The sequence below is a fragment of the Henckelia pumila genome, chromosome 3 (assembly GCF_033568475.1).
Source record: "Henckelia pumila isolate YLH828 chromosome 3, ASM3356847v2, whole genome shotgun sequence".
Classification (NCBI taxonomy): Eukaryota; Viridiplantae; Streptophyta; class Magnoliopsida; order Lamiales; family Gesneriaceae; genus Henckelia; species Henckelia pumila.
The window spans coordinates 47,509,045-47,534,778 of NC_133122.1; the positions used below are offsets into that span (position 1 = coordinate 47,509,045).

General features: G+C 35.2%; 3 protein-coding genes across 8 annotated transcripts; all 3 read left to right on the forward strand.

The window, feature by feature from the left end:
* The first annotated feature begins 2,815 nt into the window (after positions 1–2,815).
* LOC140890776 (F-box/kelch-repeat protein At3g61590-like) lies at positions 2,816–6,212 on the forward strand. Its single transcript, XM_073298820.1, has 2 exons — positions 2,816–3,277; positions 4,766–6,212. The coding sequence occupies exon 2, from the start codon at positions 4,787–4,789 to the stop codon at positions 6,002–6,004; it is 1,218 nt and encodes a 405-aa protein (XP_073154921.1). The 5' UTR covers positions 2,816–3,277; positions 4,766–4,786; the 3' UTR covers positions 6,005–6,212.
* A 968-nt stretch (positions 6,213–7,180) lies between these two features.
* Positions 7,181–10,618, forward strand: LOC140887981 (uncharacterized). 4 transcript variants are annotated; one of them, XM_073295631.1, is made up of 2 exons: positions 7,181–7,359; positions 8,270–10,618. In XM_073295631.1, exons 1-2 carry the CDS (start codon positions 7,208–7,210, stop codon positions 10,191–10,193), a joined length of 2,076 nt encoding a protein of 691 aa, XP_073151732.1. In that variant the 5' UTR covers positions 7,181–7,207; the 3' UTR covers positions 10,194–10,618. The 4 variants fall into 4 exon arrangements, with proteins under 4 accessions (XP_073151732.1, XP_073151733.1, XP_073151735.1 ...); XM_073295632.1 differs by having other exon boundaries at positions 8,276–10,618; XM_073295634.1 differs by lacking the exon at positions 7,181–7,359 and adding an exon at positions 7,455–7,505.
* A 1,113-nt stretch (positions 10,619–11,731) lies between these two features.
* Positions 11,732–16,023, forward strand: LOC140886618 (BTB/POZ domain-containing protein POB1-like). 3 transcript variants are annotated; one of them, XM_073293291.1, is made up of 6 exons: positions 11,732–12,228; positions 12,960–13,106; positions 13,678–13,799; positions 13,879–13,942; positions 14,103–14,382; positions 14,760–16,023. In XM_073293291.1, the coding sequence occupies exons 1-6, from the start codon at positions 11,973–11,975 to the stop codon at positions 15,571–15,573; spliced, it is 1,683 nt and encodes a 560-aa protein (XP_073149392.1). In that variant the 5' UTR covers positions 11,732–11,972; the 3' UTR covers positions 15,574–16,023. The 3 variants fall into 3 exon arrangements, with proteins under 3 accessions (XP_073149392.1, XP_073149393.1, XP_073149394.1); XM_073293292.1 differs by having other exon boundaries at positions 11,745–12,228; positions 12,981–13,106; XM_073293293.1 differs by lacking the exon at positions 11,732–12,228 and adding an exon at positions 12,681–12,700 and having other exon boundaries at positions 12,981–13,106.
* The last annotated feature ends 9,711 nt before the right edge of the window (positions 16,024–25,734 follow it).

Here is a 25,734-nt window from a genome sequence, read left to right on the forward strand (position 1 = left end):
TCGGTGTTTCTAATATATACCAAAAATTTCAAATATCATTATAAAAAATTTGGTATCGTTACGGACCTTACGGTAAGTAACCTCCATATAGATAATTTTCCTACCCCTAGTCGTGACACTTTGAATGCTATACCATTTAAAATATTTGATTTGCATCGATATGATAAATTATAGTTTTTAATAAAACGACAACTCAAAAAAAACATTTTTCTTAAAAAAATGAAATGTTTGGTTAGAAAAGCTGTTTTAGAAAAACAATTAAAAAGAAAATTTTTAAAAACTATAATTTCTAATTTTTTGGCTTATGTTTCTACTTCTGTTTAAAAATTTAAATAAAATCACTTTTCGATATTCATCCAAACATAAAATTTCTTATGTTTTTTTTTTATATATATAGTAAAAACACTTTAAAAAACTTTATTTAAACATTTTTTAAAGTTACAACTTCTATAACCAAACTGGACCTTAATCCTAGTTTCAGTGACACCACCATCACCAAAGAAATTGAGTTCGGGACATCACGTTATAATCCATCCTCTCCCAATGAGAATGAAGTGCCAACAATTCGATCCTTTGCTTAAAGCTTCAATTCTTAATTTGATTGGCAAAGTGGCATGCGAAGTGGGCATAGATTATTAAAGTGTTTTTATAGGACTTTACACTAACAACAGTAATATAATGACAGGTAAGTTCAAGTGACTCCATATGTAGCATAATTTTCCGGTCCAAGTGACCTAATTTAAACAAACTCTAGTCGATGGGGCAAAAAAGTCAAAAGAGATATTAAATAGAGAAGTGGATTTCATATTCATGCAATCGAATTTACATAAAAATATTACGCAAGTAATTATAATGCACTGAAAATGTAATATAAATGGGCTATTTATAATTTAAAATAAAAAATACTGAATTTTGAAGATTAGAGCAGATTGCAATTGAATTTATCGACTTGAAGTTGGACATTTTAAATTCATTGGTTTGTTTGAGTCAATACACTTGACAATATAATGAATTTCAATCTCGAATAGTTATTTTTTAAATCGTCGCATTGAAGTTCACATTTATTCCAACATAGAGTAATTCAAATAATCTCTTCAAATTTTTTACTCAACCTAATCTTCAATCCAAACACAAACTAATAGTTTTATACAAATTCTTTGGTTCTATTTCGATTTTTCGCATGCATAACGAATGGTACATATGATATAATTTGCCGCAAAATACTAGAAGGGGCAAACTTTATATTTATCCTTTATTATTATTTTGTATGCCATATTTCTCCTTTCTTAATATTTATATCTTTTGAGAAAGTCTTTTTAACATTTGATGAGAAATTATGTCCTACAATTTAAATTACAAGTCTTTCATTTATGATCATATTTACTTGCACATATTTTAATTTAAGTTATTTTTCATCGGAGGTGCGTCCATGTAAATCAGGCCATCAGCTACCTGGTTTAGGGGTGCAAACGAACCGAATCGAGCCGAATAATGATAAAATTTTAAGGTTCTAATTTGGCTCGATAAGAGTATATTCGAGTTCGAGAATTTCAAATATTTTGGCTCGAGCTCGGCTCGAAAAAGTTCGAGTTCGAGTTCGGTTCGAAATATTCGAACCTATTCGTGAACTATTCTGATATTATGGTTCGAAAAGCTCGAAATGTTCGAAAAAATTTGAAATGTATATATATTTATTATATAATTATATTATATTAATTAAATATTAAGGCTCGCGAACTATTCGCGAACTATCGAACAGAGTAATTTCGGCTCAAGCTCGGCTCAAAAAAAAGTTCGAACATGTTCGAATTCGGCTCGAGTTCGATAAGCTCGAATACGAATCAAATATTTATCGAGCGAGCTCGTCAAGCTCACGAACAGGTTCGGTTCGTTTGCACCCCTAACCTGGTTGATGGATTGTTAGCGTAAGATTATATATTTTTTTTACGTTCTTTTACTAATATACCCATATTAAGTTATTAACTATAATTTGAAATTTGTGCAATCATTTTTGAATACATTAAATAGGAATAAAATAGGAAGTTTGTATAAAATTTGTTTTCTAATGATTTTTTTAAATCTGTGTGAAAAAATAAGACTATATAATCGAAACTAAGGATGCAAACGAACCGAATCGAGCCGAATAATGGTAAAATTTTAAGGCTAAAATTCGGCTCGATAAAAGTATATTCGAGTTCGAGCTCGATTCGAAGCTCGATAATTTCAAATATCTTGGCTCGAGCTCGACTCGAAATGAAGTTCGAGTTCGGCTCGAAACATTCGAATATATTCGTGAACTATTGCTCGGTTATATGGTTCGAAAAACTCGAAATGTTTGAAAAGATTCGAAATGTATATATATTTATTATATAATTATATTATATTAATTAAATAATAAGGCTAGCGAACTATTCGCAAACTATCGAACAAAATAATTTTGGTTCGAGCTCGGCTTGAAAAAAAGTTCAAACATGTTCGAATTCGGCTCGAGTTCGATAAGCTCGAATACGAATCAAATATTTATCGAGCGGACTCATAAAACTCACGAACCGATTCGATTCGTTTGCACCCCTGATCGAACGGACAATAACATTTTCGACGTTACGTGGTTGTTTGTGATGGTAAACTGGTATGGCTCGAACTATGTTACACCGGGTGATTTTCACCCGGTGCAGCATCTGCCCTTGATTGGGCACCCGGGTCCAACCCATCAAGGTTAGACGATGCACCGGATGAATAGCTCTCCCAGCTGGTACCATGTAATTTTCCCATTTTATTTATTTTAGAGAAATAAACGCCATTAATGGCTTGAAAAACACTACCTCAACTCTCACGCATTCACTTTTGTCTGTATCAACAAAATACAAGAGCCCTACTACAACACCACCCTTCGCTTTCATACCCCTCCGCCCGTCGTCCGGGCCACATCAATAGAATGTAGAACGGATAAAATATCCAGGAGAAATCTATATTTTTCTTGCTATAAATATAATATTGGTTGAATCATAATATATGATATGGTACATGTGTTGGGATGCGTTTCATCTAAATCCAGACCGACCCATTTCGTGCTCTTCTTTTCTTTTCTGGGGATGTTTGGAAGGGATTGATTTCACGCCCATTTCCTGATTTTCGAGTTTCTTGAAGACTTTTGCTCCAAAGGGTGGAGCTTTTTTCTTCTTCTTGTTTTGTCTGGCCCGTTTCAGCGGTGAATATTGAGAAATTCGAGCATTCTGGGAAGGCCTATTTGTTTCGAGGAAGAGTTTTTGTATCACGGGTATGATGTTAATTTACATGAAAAAAATGTGTTTTTGTTTTCAGGATCTGCCATTGTTGGTGAATATAATTTAATTGAGTTTGTTTATTATGATTGTTGGTTTTTCCAAAATTTAATTGATGGTGGCTGCTTGGTGCATAGATATATAAATATATTTTTTTCGTTTTTCACCAAACATTGCTTGATGTTTTACCCTCTCAATAAAAAATAATTTAAGGTTTGGTGTCTAGAATTGTGAAAGTGGTTGCTCTTTCTTGAAAGCGCATTATTTTGCATGATAATTAATATTGCAGATGAATTTTTTGATTCCATTTGAGGTAATCATCTCTGGACTTTTCATCCTTTTGTGAAAAGAAACTGGTGGTTGCATTTTCTTCCTCTGTTTGCTGGTTATAAAATGTGATCTTTACTTGTAGGCAAACTTTTAAATTCACCAAAAGACAATGTTTACCTATATTGTAAGCTCATAACTTATTGTTCTAAATGTCGTGTTATCTCTTTTTCTCAAAGAATTAGGATGCAAATGTGTGAAGCGCTGAGTCTGGTTCCTGCTAGTTCTTTACACCTTTTAAGGGTATATTTTTGTGCTTTGTTTTTAAATGGAGGTATACATCTGCTCTTAGATCTCAAGGAGATTGATTTATCAGGTTTTTCTCTTCCTGAAAAGTTTGGTGGATAATTTTATTCTACCTTTATGGTCGATTCATGTGAAATGTACTCCGTATTCATCAATAAAATAAATTTGACATAAGCCGTGGATGGAAGAATGTTTCTCGGTTCCCTCTTTTCAAAAATCAATTTAAATCAATTTAAGTTATCTAATCTTGTGGGGAGTCAGTTGGTATACCGTTTTGGAACGGGCGTTTTGTAACTGCAGCGGCTGCGACAAATTTTAAGGCTAAAACAAATGTGTAACTACTACACTGTTTTTTTATGGCATATCAGTGATTGTACGGCCATCGAGGACTGGAACGGCATTTTCGCCCCCATTACCGCTGTTGCGGAATGTTTTTTAAATATTTTTTCAACTTTTTTCCATTAAACCATTTCCAAATTATCTAATCACTTCTATTTTCACCAAAAAAAACACCACGACAATAACTGCGACCGTTCCACGTAATGCCAATGGAACTGGAACAACAGCCTCCACGACATCGAACCAATAGCATTAGCAGAATTTGATTTCCATATATATATATATATATAAATACACATATACATATATTTGTTTTAGTCTCTGGATAGGTGTTTGTATGTGTACATATGCACTATATTAATATATGAACTCGGTGAAAGGTTCTTTCATCTGTCTGCATAGAAACTATCATTGATTTCTGAATTTTATGTGGTCCTGCTCGGCGATTTTGGTTTCTTCATCAGGCATCATGGTTTTTTGAATCTTTACACAATCTTTTGATGGGAGTTTTGTGCGAGAAAATAAGCATTGATAAGTGCTTTAACTTTAATTTTGTTGGACTTCTGCTCCAGGTTTCAAAGCTTTTTTTAATCATGGAAGAGGAAAATCAGTGGGTGAGCCATAGCATTTCTAGCTTTACTATCCCCTACTTGGAGTTCCATTCATTCTCAGAGCTTCATGAGCAAAATGATAAAGAAGTTGCTGCGGTTTATATGGATTTAATTTTACCCGATGATCTGTTGGAACGAATATTGGCTTATCTTCCCATTGCTAGCATTTTCAGGGCAGGCTCGGTGTGTAAAAGGTGGCGTGAAATTGTAACGTCGAAGAGGTTCATTAGGAATTATTCTCTTGCAGCTTCACCAAAACCTTGGTACTTTATGTTCACAAGCTCAGACGAACCAGTTGGTTATGCATACGATCAGGTCCTTAGAAAATGGCATGGCATCGATCTCCCCTGCATTGATACCTCCAACTGGTCCATTGCTTCATCTTGTGGGTTGGTTTGCTTCATGGACAATGATAGGAGGAGAGAATTGTATGTCTGTAACCCAATTACCTTTTGCTGGAGGGCGGTAGTTGAGCCTCCTGGCCCAAGATTTTCCGACTATCGTGCATTAGCCATTTCAGTGGACAGAGCATCTCATAATTACAAGATATTAGTTGTTAAATCTAGGCAGGTACCTGGAAATTTATTCCAGTGGAATCTCTCTATTTACATGTACAAATCCCAATCTATGACCTGGGGGATGATTTTGACAGAGAGCCTAACAGGGTGGCGAGCTGGTGATGAGAGCGTGATATGCAATGGGGTATTGTACTTCCTGATTTACTCAATTGGAAGTGTTGGTCCTGAGAATCGCCATGGCCTGATCATGTATAATCTTGGAAGCCAACCCTCCAGTGATTTACTGATGAGGAGTTTCATTGCTGCACCTTGTGCCCTCACGTGCGGTCGCTTGATGAACCTGAAAGAAAAACTTGTACTGGTTGGGGGAATCGGGAAACCAGATCGTCCTGGTGTCATCAAGGGGATAGGTATATGGGCTCTGAAGGGTCGAGAGTGGCAGGAGATAGCCCGAATGCCCCACAAGTACTTTTATGGTTTTGGCGAGTTCGATGATGTATTTGCCAGCAGCGGAACTGATGATCTTGTGTACATCCAGAGCTATGGAGCGCCCGCTCTTCTTATTTTTGACTTGAGCTTAAAGCAGTGGAAGTGGTCGCAGAAATCTCCGGTAACCAAGAAGTTTCCCCTTCAGCTCTTCACTGGTTTTTGCTTCGAAGCGAGGCTGGAAATTTCTCCTTGATCCTGTTATTTGATTTGGTGCGGCAGCCGTGAGGCTACTTATCGAGTATATATATTGAGAACATCCTTATTCTTTACATTCAAGAAATTTATTTGAGGATAGAATATGAGAAGTTTACAGCATCTTTCTGATCTTTTGCGGTACCATCTATGTTCTTAACTTCGAAACATACAATTCCGCTCTATGAAATTTACATGTTCTGCTTCAATGTCACCACGTCTGAAGATCTCGAGCTCTTTTTGTTCTGTTAACATATAGTTTTTTATATTTAAGAATTTTTTGGTCCCCCATCCTTTCATCAAATCAGCTTTTACAGTTAATGTAAGCTAAAATTACATGCAACAAAATTCTTATGATTCCGCTGTTTCTATGAATGTAGTAGTATTGTGTCCAATTTTAATGATACACTAGCCAATACATAAATTGGAGTGTGCAAACCTGGAGTGGGGGAGGAAGTTGGAGTATGGACTTATGGTGGAGTCTGCAATTTACAATTTAAAATTTAAAATTTCGATAATGGTCATATCATAGATCAATATACTGTCCACTGTTAATACGGGATAAGTCGATGCTATCCATCGAGCACTACCCTATGGGTAGCTGTCAGGCCTTGATTGGCCCAAGGCATGTGGGTCAGCATCGAATTTTCCGTTACAATCAAGGCCTGACATGCTGCACGCAGGGTTAGCATCGTTTCCGTTAATACGATAGAAGGAGATATATTTAAGATAAAATATCATTTACTTATATGGATAAAAATAAGTATTTATTGAGAAGTTTTATCTTTTCTGAATCTGAATTATAGGATCAAAGTCGATGACTTGCAACTCATCTAAAATCAAATCTTCCGAAACCAAATTAGTTGACGACTGAATTGTAAAAATTCATTCTCTAAAACAAAAAAAAAATTGATTTTAATATGTTTAGTAGGTTATTTTAAAATATAATAACATAATAAAATGTTTGTAAATATTTTAGCATTTGTGGGATGACATTACTAGATTAATAAATTTTAAATCCAATTCTTAGAGTAGTCAAATTTTATAACATCAAATTATTTATGATATGGTACGACATAATTTAATTAATTTAAATAATTATTAAATATATAGTACCATAAATGCTTTAATTTTTATGTTTTAAAATTAAAAAATAAAATAAATTTATACAGTCAGTGGGAGGGAGGCCGGAGGTTAGTGAGAGATGGCGGCGGCAACATTCCGGTACATAGTGCAGCTACGCAAGGATGTCCCGAAAGCAGCTAGATTCTATCCAGAGGGCCTCGGATTCACCATTAATGTCTACACTCAACGTTCGGCTGAGCTTCACTCATGTCCCCTCGAGCGTTCCCCAAGGTTCATGCCCTTCTATCTATTGTTTTCGGGTTCGGATATTCTCTGAGATTTGTTGTTTATTGTTTTCCGAATTGCTTGCAGTTATTGCTTGGTGTGGGTTAGTGGGTATTTAGATGATTTGCACAAGTCTCGGACTTGGAACTTGGGTAATTTCCTAATGGGTTTTTGGATTTGATCTTGGATATTTGTTCAGAAGGCATGAAGATATATCATTTTTCTTTGTTTGGCTTTAGGTGGAAAATACCGTCTTTCTATTCAGCATATTACTCCATCAGTAGCTGCATTTTATTCTTTTTTGTTCGACTGGGTAACATTTGCTCCAATTTCGATACATTGCTGAAGTTTTTATAGTTGCATTATTTCGGAAATGACCATTTTGTTTGTCGTATATGCTTCTTCATTTACTGAATGCTTCTTGCTGTGAACAAGCATATTCAAATTGAAAATTTGACACCAAGGCTTTCTGTACATCTGTTGCTAGATTTCAATCTTGGATTTAGGCAAGGAAAAGAAAACTCAGAGAAAACAGTATGCATTGGAGCGTTGAATTCAACCCCTTGCTTAGGTGTTTGTTTAGTTCAGCTGAGTCCAAGTTCCCGGCTTCTGGTCGATCCCTCAACTTGTTTTTATCAATTCAGGCTTCAGTTGCAACATATGCTAGTTATTTCCAATTCAAAATGTTATATCTATCCGTGTTTTATCACCACTTAAATATTTAAAGTTCACAAGAATTTTCTTGATTCCATCAAAATGAAGATTTTAGACTCAATATTGGTAAGCTATTAGATTATCTGAAATTATTTGTTCTAGCTAACAACTTGTGTACATCCATTTGCCAGTTTATGAACATATGAATACTTGACCTGTTGCTACTACTTTTGCGTGCACTAACTCATCTGCTTTCAACTAGTTTCAGTCACCATGTCGAGCGGAAGGATTACTCATCTCTGCTATCATTTACAGAGACTGACTGCAACAGTATCATGTCAAAACCCATGGACTTGGGTGCAGAACAGAATGTTCCTCTTTTCATCAACATCGCCTCCCTCCTCATCAAGTGCTTTGGAAAGGCTAGAATGCTTGAGGAATTGGTCTTGACGTTCGATTCCATGGATCCGAGATCAAAAAACACCCACTTGTTCAATTTAGTTATTGATGGGTATTTCAAATGCGGCCGGGCCGATGAGGCTTTGAAGCTGCTCAAAGAAATGCTGGAACCGGAATCGAATATTCCACCAAATGCCGGTACATTGGATATCGTTTTATCTTCCATCTTGAGGAAAAGGAGTGGGATAGTTGCTATAGATGAGGAAATTTGTCAGCTTGTTTCCAGTTTTGCTGAACATGGCATTTTTCCGGATACTTTCTGGCTTACACAAATTATTACAAAGTTATGTCAGAATGGCAAGTGTGATAAGGCTTGGGACGTGCTGCACAAGGTAATGAACATGGGGTGCGATGTTGGGACTGTTTCTTGCAATGCCCTCTTGACAGGGTTGGGGAAACATCAGGATTATACGAAAATGAATTTATTTATGAAGGAGATGCAAGAGAAGGGGATCAGACCCAATGTTGTGACTATTTCGATCATGATTCATCATTTATGTAAATTTCGGAGGGTGGATGATGCATTGGAATTGCTAGAGAAGATGGGAGATGGAGAACTCAGTATTGAACCCGATTTAGTTACCTTTAACACATTAATTGGTGGATTATGTAAAGTGGGGAGGCAAGAGGAGGGTTTAAAGTTGATGGAGAGGATGATTTTGGAGGACAAGTGCCCACCAAATGCCATCACTTATAATTCCTTGATTGATGGATTTTGTAAAGCTGGTGAGCTGGAAAGGGGACGTAAACTGTTTGAGCAAATGAATGAGGCCGGCGTGGAGCCTAATGTCACTACACTCAATACTTTACTGGATGGGATGTGTAAAAATGGTAGAGTTAGTGGTGCAATGGAATTCTTCAGGCATATGGAAGAGAAGGGCCTGAAAGGGAATGCAATTACTTACACAATCTTGATTGTGGCCTTTTGCAGTGCTAACAATATTGACAAGGCAATGAAGCTCTTCGATGAAATGCAGGGAAATGGCTGCTTTCCAGATGCTATTGCGTACTATGGCTTGATATCGGGTCTTAGCCAGGCTGGAAGAATGGATGATGCCAGCTTGATAGTATCAAACATGAGGGCAGCAGGTTTCTGCTTGGACATTGTCAGTTACAATGTTCTGCTCAGTGGATTTTGTCGGAAGAAAAAATTGGATAAGGTTTGTGAGATGCTTAAAGATATGGAACAAGCTGGATTGAAGCCCGACCGAGTTACGTACAATACATTAATTTCATATTTCTGTGCCGAAGGGAATTTTGAGCATGCCGGTAGATTGATGAAAAAGATGATTAAAGATGGTTTAACACCCACTGTTGTCACGTACGGAGCATTGATTCAAGGATACTGCTTGAACGACAATCTTGCCGAAGCTATGAGAATATTCAGAGACATGGGTTCATCTCTAAAGGTGCCACCTAACACAGTTATATACAATATGTTGATCAATGCCCAGTGCAAAAGCGATGATGTAGAGGTTGCTCTTTCTATGATGGATGATATGAAGCGCAAGGGGGTGAAACCAAATACCACAACATATAATGCTATCTTCAAAGGCCTTCAGCAAAGGAATTGGTTTGAAAAAGCTTTGGAGCTTATGGATCAGATGACTGAACACGCATGCAAACCTGATTATGTTACCATGGAAATCCTTACCGAGTGGCTTTCTGCAGTTGGTGAGACAAAAAAATTACAATCTTTTGTGAAGGGCTACAAGGTTGCTACTTAAATCGCGTAGAGACCCTGTTAAAGATGCTAGTTAAATCCCAACTTCTAATCCTCTGCTAGCATGTCCGGCTCAATATTGAATATGAATGAAGCCTTTGACGACATAACGCGGAAACACTATCACAATGACATCACTGTGAAAAAGCTTGTATCCAGTTCTTTAGAGGAATTAGTGACATCCTTGCGGAGGGCTAGCCGGCTATGATTAATTCCTATAATGCTCATGTATTTTATCTACCACTTGTTGGTCTTTGAATTTGGTGGCAGAAGTTGCGAAACTATGGAATCCATGTTTTTGATATTTACAACAGCCGATGTGTTGTACTATTGCTCCAAGTAAAGATTATTTTCTTCTGTAAATTGCATAAAGATGATTGTATTCTTCCTTTATGGTTGATTCATGTGAAATGTACCCTTACTGATTCATCAACATGAAAAATCTAACTTTATATCGTGGTTGGAAGAATGATTTTCAGTTCCCTCTACTGACTGGTGTGTGTGTATCAAATGTATATATGAACTTAGTGAAATGTTCCTTTCATCGGTCTTAATAGATTCATGAATTTTTTGCCCCCATCAAACTAGCGTTACAGTTAATCTGACTTTGTTATATACTTGGTTTCGGGTGCCATATTTGAATGCTCTTTAGTCCATTTTGTGGATCGCATATAACCTGGACTCATCATCATAATCATCCAATACTAATCTTCCTCCACTATCACGATTCCACCACCTCGTCCACTATCTTTTTTCTCTTTTTATAATTTTTACAATTCCAAAAAAAATATTAAATTTTTTTTTTTTTGTGGAAATTAATATGGTTAATATATGAGTAGCATGCAGACTTTGAAAATTGATCCATGTAATAAAAAAATGGTGGAAAAATTGGCTTGTTCACAAATGGACATTTCATGATGGCTGGCGGGATGCGAAAGGGGGATGGATAGTGACCAATTGATACATGGTCTAGTTTTGCCTGCACCTCAATTATTTTAATTTGGAGTACGTCATGAAATAATAAATTTAAAATAATTTCCTTTATAAACACATATATATGTTTACACTAGAAATATATTGCTCTTGGAATGGACAAATCGCATTTCGTCATTTAAATGCAAAAAATTCAATAAATTGATATTTGATAGTATCTATTATAATTATTGTATGTGTGAAAAAGATCGATCTGATTTCATGAATCAAGCTTGATTTTATTTTTGTCAAATAAAGTTAGAAATTCGTCTAGAGTCTGAACTGTCTTGTAAATTTTTTTTATACTTACGATGACGTTAGCCCATTGATTACGGGTCCTTTTGTAATCCCATTTTCATATATAAAGTCTTGATTAAAAAAAAATTTAACTCCCCAATTTGAGAACAAGTAAATATTAAAAATATACAAACTGCAACAATTTTTTGGTGTACATTAAACAACATAAAAAACGTACAAATGCGTGGTTACTTTGATTTTTTTAACTTGACTTAAGTTAAAATATTTACCCCCAAACAACATTATTGGTATGGAAAAATGCAATATATATACACATACATATAATATAAAAATATAAATATAAAAAATCATGTATTTGTTTACTTATTATTCCTTCGTCATTAATTTCTAATAATAATTTAATAGTTTTTATGAAAAGGCAGTCTTGAAACGCAGTTGGAGTCTGGATTGGACCCCTTGTCCTCGTGTCTTGCTCGCCATTTCTTGTGTTTTCCATTTCTCTTCAGCCTTTCAATTGATAGCATAGGATTGGAAAGGTTTGTATATTTTGATTATGAGTAATTTGGGTATGGATCTGTTCGATCCGAGGAGTGCTGTGATGGATTCGGACCTCATATCGTCCCCGACCCGAGGGCCTGACCCGGATTTTGGCTTCGCCTTCAACGACAGCAACTTCTCCGACCGGTTGCTCCGGATCGAGATTGTTTCGGATTCCCGAGCTGAATCTGAGGTTTGTCAAACCGTTGCCGATTGGGCGGCGACTCGGAAGAGCAAGCGCCATCGTGGAGATATTGTCAAGAAGGACACGGGTGAGTTTTCTGCAGCTGGTTTTCTAGTCACTCAACCTGAGCATGGGTGCTATCGATTTCTGTGTTTATTTCTTTATGCGATTTCAGTTTTTTTTTTTTTTTTTTTGATCTGATTGGTTTTTTGGACGTGATTGTTTCTGTGTTATTTGGGTTGATGAATCTCGATTGAAGCTTCAGCTTGATTTTGAAAACCCCAACCCTTGTTGATTCGTGGCTAATATGCTTTACGCGGTCAGCTTGTTAGCTTATTGAAGTTGGGTGTTGTTGAGTTTTAACTGGGTTCAACGGTTATCAACATTAAATTATTGTGTCACACTTTCCTGTATGGAATTGGGTTTCATGGAGAAAAAGTGTTAATTCCGCGTGCTTCATATTATTTCAATTTTTTTTTCTGGAGATATATCAAACCCTTAATTTTTATGTGACCAAATTATAATCACTTCATTTTATGAGCAATGTTCTACACTTATTGGTGAGTTCTGTGTTTTGTCTAATCTCTTTTCTCGGATCAAAAAGTTGTTATATAAGGATGAGGTTTTTTTTTTTTTTTTTTTTCAAAGTTCCATGTTTTTGGATATACAAATTTTTGTTTGTTCTTGTATTGTTTGTGCGGGAGGTGTGAAAGACTGCTATCAACTGTTATTTTTTCTGACATGCTTTCTTTTACTAAATTTGGCACAAACTTCATCTTCTCATTCTTATGCTGGTATGGGTTTGCTGATGTTAATCAGACATGTACCACTCGTTTGCAGCTTTGGATATCAACAATTCCCCGGAAGAGCAGATTTTAGATTGTCTGCAGCCAGATGATGAAGAAGGTGTGGGCGATGAGAATCATGATGAAGAAGAGATTCGGATGATAGAAGATCCTCATTCAGGTACTGGGAAAAAAATCAACCCTGGCATTTCTTCCTTCATCATTTGAATTTAAGTACGCTACCACGTTTAACTGATCCATTTTACGTCTTCTAATTTCTTGATTTGGGGAAGCAGCCAATTTTGTATTAGATATGGTTACTGAGTTTAATGTTTGAAACAAAGATTACAAGGTATTGCATCCATTATGATCTGCAGCATAATAACACAATGCATTTGCTTCAAATGCCTGCTAGAATTCCATCCTGATTCCTGACATAAACACTTCGATTATAAAATGAAAGTGAGATGATGTAGAGGCTTGTAAGAAAGTATTAAGAGCTACCGAAAACGGCTTAATCCACAATTCTGCTTACTCTTTTAGTCATTTATATTATATGCTGTGTTCATGGGGAACGTGTAGAAAACTTGAAACCTTTTAATGTTCTATGGCATCTTTGTGGTTGAATGTTTTGTGCAGAATAAGGAGGTTGCTTAATTTTTTAACAGAATATGTTCATTGAGGTTTGTTTGTTTCATAGTTTAAGTTTTCTCTCTGGAGTTGAAGTTCTATGTCTTATGTCACTTCTGCAGGGGATGAAGCTGCAAATAGTGATGATTCAAATTGGTCTGATGATTGTTCTAAAGTTCTAAGGGTCGAGATGTTACACATTAGCTCTCCCATCTTAGCAGCTAAGAGTCCATTTTTCTATAAGGTATTGATATAGTTATATAGCTAGTTATTATGTTTTCTTTCTAAGTTCTGGCTCCTAATGTTTTGTCTTTCTTATGCAGTTATTCTCAAATGGCATGATGGAATCGGAGCAGAGACACGTAACTCTGAGAATTAGTGCCTCTGGTACGTAAAGTTGCTAAAAGTTACATGCAAATTGCTTCTAATATGTTTTAAGATTATGACTCATAGTCATTTGTGTGCCTTTTATTAGACATTCACTTATTCTTTTTTCCTGGAACTGCATAACTCATTATAAATTTTAACTCCATTCCGAATGGAACAGAGGAAGCTGCCCTTATGGAACTTCTGAATTTCATGTATTCCAATACATTAACCGTAACTACAGCTCCTGCTATACTGGACGTTCTTATGGCTGCTGATAAATTCGAGGTCGCTTCATGTATGAGACACTGCAGTCGTTTATTAAGAAACTTGCCCATGAATCCAGAGTCTGCCTTGCTGTATCTGGATCTTCCTTCCAGTGTGCTAATTGCTGATGCTGTTCAGCCATTGACTGACGCTGCAAAACAGTTTTTAGCTTCTCGTTATAAAGATATATCAAAGTAAGTTTTTCCTTATACCGTTTGCTTTGTTTCTTCAAAAAGGAGACTTTGAAGAAAATTTGTATAGTTGTTTCCTGGTTTATATGTCTGTTACTTAGGGTGTTTGGATGAATAAAGTTGTAGAAGAAAAGCCTTTTATTTTTCAACTTCCTTTGCTACAATAAGTGGGTTTTTGTTTTTTGTTCTATGATATGTGTTTCTTAGGGCTTCTTCTCGAGTTTCAATAAAACAATACGAGAAAATGGTATTTCCACTTATTCCAGCATTAAATAAAAATCTAAGCTTCTAACAATTTTTTTTAATTAATTAATTAATTAATTTTTATTTCACACTAATCTACTCAGCGTATCAGGCATAATTGGTTCATGCTTGGACAGGTATCAGGATGAGGTAATGAATTTGCCTCTTGCGGGAATTGAGGCAATCTTGTCCAGCGACGACCTTCAGGTGGCCTCGGAAGATGCAGTGTATGATTTTGTGCTGAAATGGACTAGAACTCATTATCAAACTCAGGAGGAGCGCCGGGATATCCTCTGCAGTCGCTTGGGTCGTTATATACGCTTTCCATATATGACTTGCAGGAAGCTGAGGAAAGTTTTAACTTGCACCGACTTTGATCATGATTTTGGTACTAAAGCTGTGCTCGATGCCCTTTTTTTCAAGGCTGAAGCTCCTCATCGTCAGCGAACACATGCCATAGAGGACTCAACCTACATGAGTCGCCGCTTCATAGAACGTGCATACAAGTACCGCCCTGTGAAGGTGATTGAGTTTGAGGTCCCACGTCAGCAGTGTGTGGTCTACTTAGATCTTAAACGGGAGGAATGCTCCCATTTATTCCCATCAGGTCGGGTATACTCTCAAGCTTTCCACTTGGGTGGACAAGGATTCTTCCTTTCTGCACACTGCAACATGGATCAGCAGAGCTCGTTTCATTGCTTTGGTCTTTTCTTGGGGATGCAAGAGAAGGGTTCCATATCATTCGCTGTAGACTATGAATTCGCTGCCAGATCAAAGCCAACCGAAGAGTATATAAGCAAATATAAAGGTAACTACACGTTTACAGGTGGTAAGGCAGTCGGATATCGCAATCTTTTTAGCATTCCTTGGACTTCTTTCATGGCTGATGATAGTCTTTATTTCATCAATGGCATACTCCATCTCAAAGCTGAGCTAACCATCAAACGCTGATACAGTCGCGTTTTGAGAACCTGAACTAATCTAACACTAATTTTATTTCTTTCTGCTCGTGCAAAGCAAAAGAGAGACAAATTCTCAGGTAATAGCTAGCATTCATGATTGTGGCCACTATTGTATGTTTGTGTTCTCTCGCTTGGACGAGGAACTGTTTGTCGTCTGTCACGTGAACAAGTTACCCGCGGGTTGTAGGCGAAAGCCATTCTATACATACAACTGATGAGATTATGAGAATTCTGTAAATAGGGTCATTGTATTGGTTTAGGTGGTTGCTTTTTGGAAAAATCAAAAGTGAGATTCACATTGCTTTTGGCAATCAAATCCACGAAATGTATTTTCATTCCAATGATGTTTCCACTTGTTTTCCTTTTATTCCTACCCCTGCGTTGATTTTTCCTACTCTTAATGAGGACACTTGTTGCCAGGGCGACTTTTATTATTTAACTTTAAATTGTGTTTGGTACAAGTGATTGAATGGGTTTATGAGTTGTTTTTTGGGTCAAATCGTTTGGTATAATTTTTAATAAACCAACTCAATCAATTATAGAAAGGATAAAGTTAGATAAAGTGGGAGAAGTAAACTCACGTCTCACCGCAGTACTAACAATCCATTTGTTAGTCATGCTCAGTAGTTCCAAAAATACCCTTTGTACCTTTTTTAAAATATTTTTATTACTTTTTTAAAAATATATATACAAGAGATATTTTGGTCATATTATTAAATCCTCCTTTCTTAAACTTTTTCATAAAAATCAAACCAAAAATATCAAGTTTTATCACCACATATTATACATCCTTATCTATCATTTTTTAATCATTTATTTATTAATAATTCAATAATCTCATCAATCAAAATTTCGAATTACACATCCTTATCTATTATTTTTTAATTATTTATTTACTAATCATTGATAATGTTATCATTCCAACCAAACACAGTCTTAAATGTTAGAAACTTTTAACCTTTTTAATTTCGGACACGTGGAAAAAAAATCTGTCTCTAGCATTTATCGTATTCGTACCTTAAGGAGCATATGATTAATTGATATTTACCTTGTGAATTTAAATTACCAGAATTGATAATTTTCTAGAGTTGTGAACTGTTTCATTGCTGATAAATTAAAATTAGGCCGCCTGCAAATCTATTCCCATTATATCACGTGTTACTGCTTAAAAAAAATATATCTTCATTCTTTTTTTTAAAACCAAAAAAATTTTCATTCTTAAAAACTGACTTTTAATTAATTTGTGAAGTTCATATTTAAATTATGATAATAATCATTATTTTTTACACACGGATTATTTTTATAATTAATTTCGTCCTCATTATCTTAAGACTATCTTTCTTAATAAATTTTTAATCTTGTCTTTTTTATATTTTAAAATCATTAATATCTTTATCTATATTTTAAAATTTTAGATCATCTATCATTGAAATGAAAATATCACAAAAACTATTATGTTTAAATAAGATTATTATATGATTAATTATTATTATTATTATTATTATTATTATTATTATTATTATTATTATTATTATTATTATTTTTGTTGTTGTTGTTGTTGTTATTGTTGTACGGGTACCGATCCCACTGACGTTTTGTTTCAAAATAGAATGTTTAAGAATACATGCAATATATATTCGACTTCTTTTGTTCAATTTGAGCCAAAGGGTTCAAATATATTCGACTTCGTTTGTCGAATCGAGCCGATTCGCGAGCTTTTCGAGCCTAAATCGAGCCAAAATTATTGTTCGATAGTTCGTGAGCTTTAATTTTTTATTAATATAATTATTATATATATATATATACATATATATATATTTCAAGCCTTTTCGAACATTTCGAGCAATAGTTTGAATAGTTCGCGAACATGTTCGAATATTTCGAGCCGAGCTCGAGCTAAAATATTTGAAATTTTTGAGATTTGAATCAAGCTCGAACTCAAATATACTTACATCTAGTCGAATTCAAATATTAAAATTTTACCATTATTCGGCTCGATTCGATTTGGTTCGTTTGCACCCATAAGCTCAACTCACTTCTAATATTTATATATATATATATATATATATATATAAATTTATTAAGTATAGTTGAAAAATATATAAACAATAAACACATAATATTTTGGGATGTTACGATTTAGGTAATGATTAATTTAAGTAATACTTGATTCTTTTTTTTATTATTATTAATTTAGGTAATGTTACGATTTAAGTAATACTTGATTCTGGTATACTTGAGCACACACGTTATTTGAGCAATATAAAATTTAAAAGATAATAAATTATTTAAAATATAATTTTTAAAAAGAGGTATTTATCTTATTTCATAGGACTTAATATTTAAAACAAATATTATTTTAGGAAAATAAATTCAATAAAACGATGCTGTCAAAATTATATATAATGTAGTTTTAGTCTGGTGTCGCACCAACCCCTACCCACCCTTTTCTTTATTTTCACTCTCTAGTGGTCCCCATTTTTGAATTAAAAATTAAATAAAACTTATTCTTTGTACGTGGCTTTGTTATACCTATCGAACCAGTCCCGGCCATGCAAGACTATCAGTTACGCAAGGTTTCCAGCCGATATACTCCGGATTAAGGGTCCAACAAGCTTCCGTAAGATAAATTGAATTTAAATACCTCTTTGAACATAATGTCGTCGGGTCATACCTGCCGAGTTTTACGAAGTGCTCCTCACACCTCAACCACGCAGTCGCAACAGATGATTTCTGCACAAGATCTTTCAACGACACCCAGCACAGCCTTAATTCGTTTTCTACCTTAAGGCGTATGGTATATAAATTTAATTATAAAATATGAGCATGAAAAACGAGAGATTTAGGAAATTTATTCAGACATAATATTATTACATAAATCAACTCCTTTGAAGAGGAGAAGACAACTTGTTTAGCTACTCATAGTAGCCTTGTTTTTGAAATACATAAAAGAAAACTTAATACAATAGAAAGAAAAATATTACAACAATTTATTTGTAAGAAAACTGAAGGGAATGATCGATATCTTCAGCTTCCTCAAATGCCTGTATTTATAGCTGTAGTTCCACTCGTTTCACCGAGAAACTTCAGGGAATCTCACAGCTGTCTTGTATTTCTTTATGCCATTATTGATGACATCTTTTACTAGTGAAGGAGGCAGCTGTCTGGAATTTTTTATGCCATTATTGATGGCATCTTTTACTAGTGGAGGAATCACATGCCTGCCACTTTCTTTTGGCTTTATTCTCCTTACATGCATGCTTTATTGTTGTCCCCCCATCTTTTGCTTTTGAAGTAGGCCCCTGTGAAAACGCATCTTCGGTGGTCCTTGTCCACCTTTGCTTGTCTCGAAAAAATCCTTTCGATCCGTTCGGGGTCTAAAGGTTTTTCCAAATTCTGGCTCCTTCTGATTTGAGCATTCTAGGCAGATATTCTCTGACCATCGTCCAATATGAGCCATGTTACAAAATTTTCGGCGAGTTTCTTTACTCCCCGGCAGCTTGTTGTTCCACAAAAGGTTTCTCTTCTTTTCGAAGAGTTCTTCCGCAAATGCTGTAGTTTTTCCTGTCATTGTGTTCAATAGGAATGATCCATTCACAGAATTATGATAAAATTTGAATGGAAACTTGACTTTGTCCATCTCAGTAAGACAGACCCAAATACCTTATGCCCTTCTGGTTGAGATCTCATTTTCCCCGAAAGTGGACACCAAGGGTACTTCTTCAGTTTTAGGATTCTTGATAAATTTATGACTGTTTATATCAGGTCTCCTCAGCTTGATGAAATGAAAGGGTTCGTGTGATCCTTTCACTGTTGGTTCTGGAGCTGCACTAAAAAAGTATAACTCAAGCACATCTCCTCTGGACAAATGATCATTATTTGCCCATGTTTCTTGGACTGCTTCCTGGATCCATTTTGGTAACTGTTATATCTCCGGGAAGCTTGGTGACGTTGTATAAACTGAGTCCAAAGCCCCAAATTCATACCAGAGTTTTACATCTTTAGGATTGACATTGTTTTTTAGCCAAACCCTTGGATATATTCCTGCAGCATCAACCCTGCAAGTGTTCGGGTTGATTTTACTCCTTGTATTCAATTTCTCCCACATTTTTGTTGATAAACTTGGAATGGAGAAATAATAGATGGATTAGTATCAATCTTAGATTTGCCCTTGTCAGTGTTGGGCCTAAGATTGATCTCTTCCTCTTTTACCCCAGAGACGGAGGGTTGACTTGATGAGTTATCCTCATCAATTGTTTCTTCATCCAGATCATCAAAGGCTGATGATAGATTAGCACTTGTTTCTTGAGTTTTGGATTCCTCAATATCTTGTTTCACAACCGGTGGTTGTATTTCTTGTTCTTGTAAAACCAATGGTTTTAGCATATCTTGTTTATGAGAAACCAATGGTTTCTCTATAGCCTTCAAAATTGGCCCTTGAATAGCAGCCCATAGTTGTGTTTGAGCTTGCATACATCCTGTAATTCGATTAGATACTTTGATCCGATCAGCTTGTTGTAACCTGCCGGCCATTTCAGCATTAATGGCTAACTGGTTGAACTCGTTTTGAAGCAACACAAGGTGTTCCCTGAGATGCCTCTGCATTTTCATGATGGAATCCACGTCACTGCCTTCCATCTCTTGTTAAGAAATCTGCAAGAATATTTTCATGAGATTTAATAATAACAATATCAAAAATATAATTTTAACATAATGCTTGCCATCTTAATAACCTAGCTTTCTCAGGTTTAGATTCAATCTTATTTTTTAGGAAAGCTTTTACCTGTGTGTTATCAACCTTCAGAGTGAAATTTTTAGCAAGTAAAAATAATGACCATTTTTCAAAAACCCTTTTAACTGCATAAAATTCCTTCTCGTTGATATGCCATCTAATGGTCTCAGATTCTGAAAAAAGACCGCTACAGTATCTGCATGGTATTTTCCTATCTGGAGTGATCTTGGTAAGGACTGCTGCCCACCAATCGTCACTGGCATCCGTAAATAATATCAGATCATCTTCATCTACGGGTATAGCCATTTTTGGGAGATTCTTACATATCTCTTTTAATTGGTTTATCCCTTTAGTATGGTCATCGGTCCATATAAACCTAGCATCCTTTTTTAACAAATGACTGAACACCTTTCTGTACATTGCTAGATTGTTAATGAACATCCCTGCAAAGTTAACTACTCCAAAAAAACTCTGGAGTTGTTTTACATCTTTGAGTTTATCTGGAAAATTCTTTACCTTTTCCACAATATGGAGTTGTAGAATTATTACAGTTTCATCAATCTCAATACCGAGAAATTCAATTTTCCTTGTTGCTATGACCGCTTTCTTTTCAGATAAAACCAGTCCTTCTTGTTTACAAATTTTAGAGAAAATCTTTAAGTGTTTAATGTGTTCGTCTATATTTTTTGATGCTATAAGAATATCATCAATATAAACAAACATAAAATTGAAATAATCTTTAAAAAGGTTATCCATCTTTCTTTGAAATATCTGGGTGCATTAGATAATCCCATAGACATAACTTTCCAAATATAGTGTCCTTGTGGAGTAGAGAAGATTGTAAATTTTTTACTTCCTTCTTTCATTCGAATCTGGTAAAATCCAGACTTACAATCAAATTTTGAGAACACTCTAGCATTTCGTACACAACTAATTAGGTGTTCTCTACTTGGTATGAAGTACCCATCAAACTCCAAGATTTTATTAATACCTTGGTAGTTAATAACTAGCCTGGGTTTCCCTCTTTTTATTTCACCATGATTTCTAACCAGAAAACCTGGGCTGCTATATGGTGAAACTCCTTCTTTGATTAAACCAAGGTCCAAATGTTCCTTGATAATCATTCTCATATCCCTTTGATCTGTTATGTTCATCGGGATAGGCTTATATCTGACGAATTCATACTCTTTGTCTTCCTTTAGAGTAAGACTGACTTTGAGTTGATTTCTATCCTACCATGCCAAAGGATGCTCGTTGTAACTTTCTTTGAGCTTCTTTTTGACATCTTCAAGGGATACTTTATTTTCTAACTCTATATCTCTGTGATTTAGAGTTACCTTGAGAAGCTCCATATCCTATGTTTGGAGTTCTTGTTCTGTTGTTATTTTCAACATGGTTTCTCCAAACCTTCTTGGATCTTTCATTTTTGGGTGAAAAAGTTGTCCTTTATCACCACGCTGGTTATCGGCAATTGTCGATAAAAAGCAACCTTGAGTCTTTGAACGATAATTTTATGATCACAAATTGTAGTGAATATAAGTCTTCTTGACTCATTGTCTTGTGTGTACTTCTTAAACATTTGTAAGAAGTTATTTCCTAACAGGATATCAGCTCCTGTATCATGGAAATAGATTGGTGGTGTTTTTACCTTGTACCAAGGTGTTTGACCTGCACCTTCCATAAGGATCTCTGCTTGTTTTATTCCTTTGAAAAGAATTAAAATTCTTCGAGAGAAATCTCGTCCAGCAATTTTTGGCAATTCCTCTTCACATTCTTCAGGAAAGACTCATCTTTTTGCTGTACAAATTCCTGCTTCCGAGTCAATATAAGCTGCAAAATACTGAGCCTTATATTGTTCATATAACATCCCTATCGAAATGTATATGGAGAAATGACTTCTTGTTATTTTTTAAAGGGATTACTAAATGGCCCCGCCATTTTTAACAGACTGTGTTGTAACTCGGTAATCCGATTAAGACTATTTACCTTTAGTTTCCTTAAGGCCTCAGAAGGTAGAGTATGGTTACTCCTTTCTACTTCTTCAATGTGTTCTAGTAAATCATGTTCATGACTTACTAATTTCAACTGTTGCTTCTTCCTCTGTCTGTGAACCGAGAGCTTCTTCCTCTGTCTGTGAACCGAGTTCTCGAATCTGATTAAGGGATTGTCCCTTATCCAATTCTCTTGGTTTTTCATTTAGTAGAATTCTTATTGAATCCTTCAAGTCTTTTCTTTTGCCATGAACTCTATTCCTTTTTCAAGGCGTTTCCATGGTTTATGGTCCTCCAAGAATTCTAGACCAAGAATGGGTTGATCCATTTCTTTTCCTGGAATTCTCCAGATTTGAACTTTCAATTCTCCAATATTTATCACTCCTTGGTAAGTTCCTTTTTTCTGTTGTTCCAAATAGTAAATCGAGTTATAAGGGAACAAGTTCCGATGACTTGTAATTTCGAATACTATTTTCACTTCTTTCCATCCTTCTGGAGATCTAAGTTTTTCTATTATAGAAAACTCTTTTTCTTCTGGTGGAATTTCTTGAATAGGAGATTTGCCCCATCTCCTGCTTGTCATTCTGTCTCCTTGAAAAGATAACCTTCGGGGTTCTATTTTAAGGTCTCTGTATAGAACCTGTAATACCCGAAAATTTTTATACGTAAATTCGCATGCATAATTAGGGAAAATAATTATTTAAAATTTATATTTGGGTTAAATGACATTTATGTGTTATTATGTGAATTATATGCATGATTTAAATTTATTTTAGCATTTAACCCACAATTATTGTATTTTTAGATTTTTGATTAAATAAGTTATTTGATCGCGTAGACGGGACCGAGGACGGACGAGAGATCAACTTTTGAGCCAAAAATATTTTATGAGATTTTATGAGCCTTAAAAATAATATTTTATGATATTTTGGTCAAGAAAATTTTAGTATTTAATTATATATTTATTTAAGGGTTGATTTTTAGCCAAAATTAGTCCCTTTATTGACTTTTATTAATTTTTAAAATTAGCATATTTATTAATTTCGGGATTTAAGTATTTTATCAACATGGTAATTTTATATTGAGTTTTATTAAGTATTATTTATATATATTATGCAATTATCTCCTAATTAACATATTATCAATCTAAAAATCTATTTTTTTTTTCACTAAACCTAAAACTCCAAACTCATGTTAATCCCCTAGCCGCCTCCCCCACATCATTCATCAGATTTATCATCATCTTCTTCAGCCCCTTAGCCGTGCCCTTCAGGATTTTTGTGGAGTTCTTCGCCGTCTCGTCGTCCCGGAGCCGTATACGCGATATTATTCGATAATAATTAGCAAGGCATGTTGAATTCTCTCCTTTCAACACCATATAAGCTATGTATTTCGTTTTTATGTTTGTAATCATCATTTTTTAAGGTTATATATGGATTATGTACAGAATTTTCGTTCATGGCATGAACAGTCCACAAATTTGGTTGCTTTCATGATTCATGCTCACGTTTTTTATGCATGGGATGGTCCAAGCTGATGTACAACGTCTGGGTGCATGTGTGAGGGTCCTTATGGTTGAGTGGTGTGGTCGGATTGGGGCTGGAAGGGTCTGAAACGAAGCACTTCTTCTCTGGTGCACCAGATCACGCATATTTGGGTTCTGAGGGAGAAGGCTTCGGTCTAACTCCTCAGGCCATGGTTTGGGGTGAGGTGTAAAGGGTTTGAACCCCCTAGATGTTGGCTAGGATTGAGAAGTGGTTTCACAGAAAAATATGGCCGGAGTAGGGAGAACGATCGGATTTACGGCAGCCGCTCAGGGCTGGACGCGAGCTTGGAGAACAGCATGTTGCAAGGCTTTGTTCTCCTTCCTCGAACCACTGTTTTGGCTGATTTTTAGCTTGATGGAAACGTATTGATGTTGGATAAGTTCTAGAAGTGGTTTCATGGTCAAATATTGTCTGATCAGAGAGAACGAAAGGAATTAGTACAACTGCACAGAGTTGGTTGTGAGCAAAAATATGTTTGAGTTAAGTTTTGAACTTTTGGGTTTTATTTCGGGCTGGGCTTGGGCTGGGTGGTCCGGGTCGGGTCTGGGGTGTCATGGATTGGGTCAGTAGGGTCCGGGTCCGGGTTAGGTGGGCCGGGCTTGGGTATTTTAATTGTTAAGTATTTAATAGTTTTAAGTGTATTTTAGGCTTTAAAAATTAGTTAGAAAATTATTTGGGCCTCCAAATAATTTTATTTGGGCCTTAAATAATTTATTTAAGTTAGTCCAATGATTTTATGGGCTTGGGAGCCCATGAGAATTTTTGGGCCAGTAGGTGGATTTTTGGGCCAGTCTAGAATTTTATTGGGTTTAATTAAATAAATGGGCTTAAATATTTTTATTTAGGCCCAGTTAAGTTAATCAAGTTATTTGAGCTAAGATATGATTATTGGGCTTTAATTTTAATATAATGGGTTTAGAGTGAGTGACCAGCGGTCTGGACCAACCCATGAAAAATAAATAAGTCCGAAATATATATTTAATTATTTTATGCATAAAGTTTATATTTTAAGTATAAGTATATTTATTATGAAAATAAATTAAATATATAATACGGACATATTTTCAGTGCATGCATTCATGAAATTTCTTATGTATATAATTATGTAAATGATGAGTAATAAAATATTTTGGTGGAAATTGAAGTATGTGTGACATATGGGTGGTTTTCCACCATATGATTCGGTAGTTTTACTATCATAGGGGTGGTTATCCACCATATGATTCGGTAGGTTACTACCATAGGAGGTGATTTATCACCGCCATCGTACGTTGGTTCATGAGACTGATCAGTCGACACATGAGCGTCACACTTATGGATAGGACCATCTTCAGGTTTCAAAAGCATTGCTCAATTATGTTATATATGATGAAGAAATAATATGGTTATGATTATGGTTATGATTTAGTTTATGATTCATCAGTTTTATTATGTGATGAAAATATTTCCATGCATGCTCATGTACATGTATATGTATTAGTAATTATGTGATGCATTATTTTAACCTTGTTATAAAGGATTAGACATGTTGAGCCCCTAGGCTCACTACGCTTATATGGTGCAGGTGAGCATGATGACGTTTATGTAGCTCCTACCGGTGGTGAGGACTTATGAGCTCACGGAGCAGTGGACCCCGTGACCGTTGCCTTAGAGCTTTATTATGTTCGAAATATTTTATCAAGGATTTTAAACACGTTTCACTTTATTTATGTTTATTTTTGCATGCATGGGTTTGAATTTTGAGTTACAGATTTTTATTAATATTGCATGTTTCAAGATTTTTATTTATTTAAGTTATTATTAAAAGAATTTATTTGTTAGTATTATTTTTAAATTTTATACATATATGTATGGGCATGTATGTATAGTAGTATTATTTA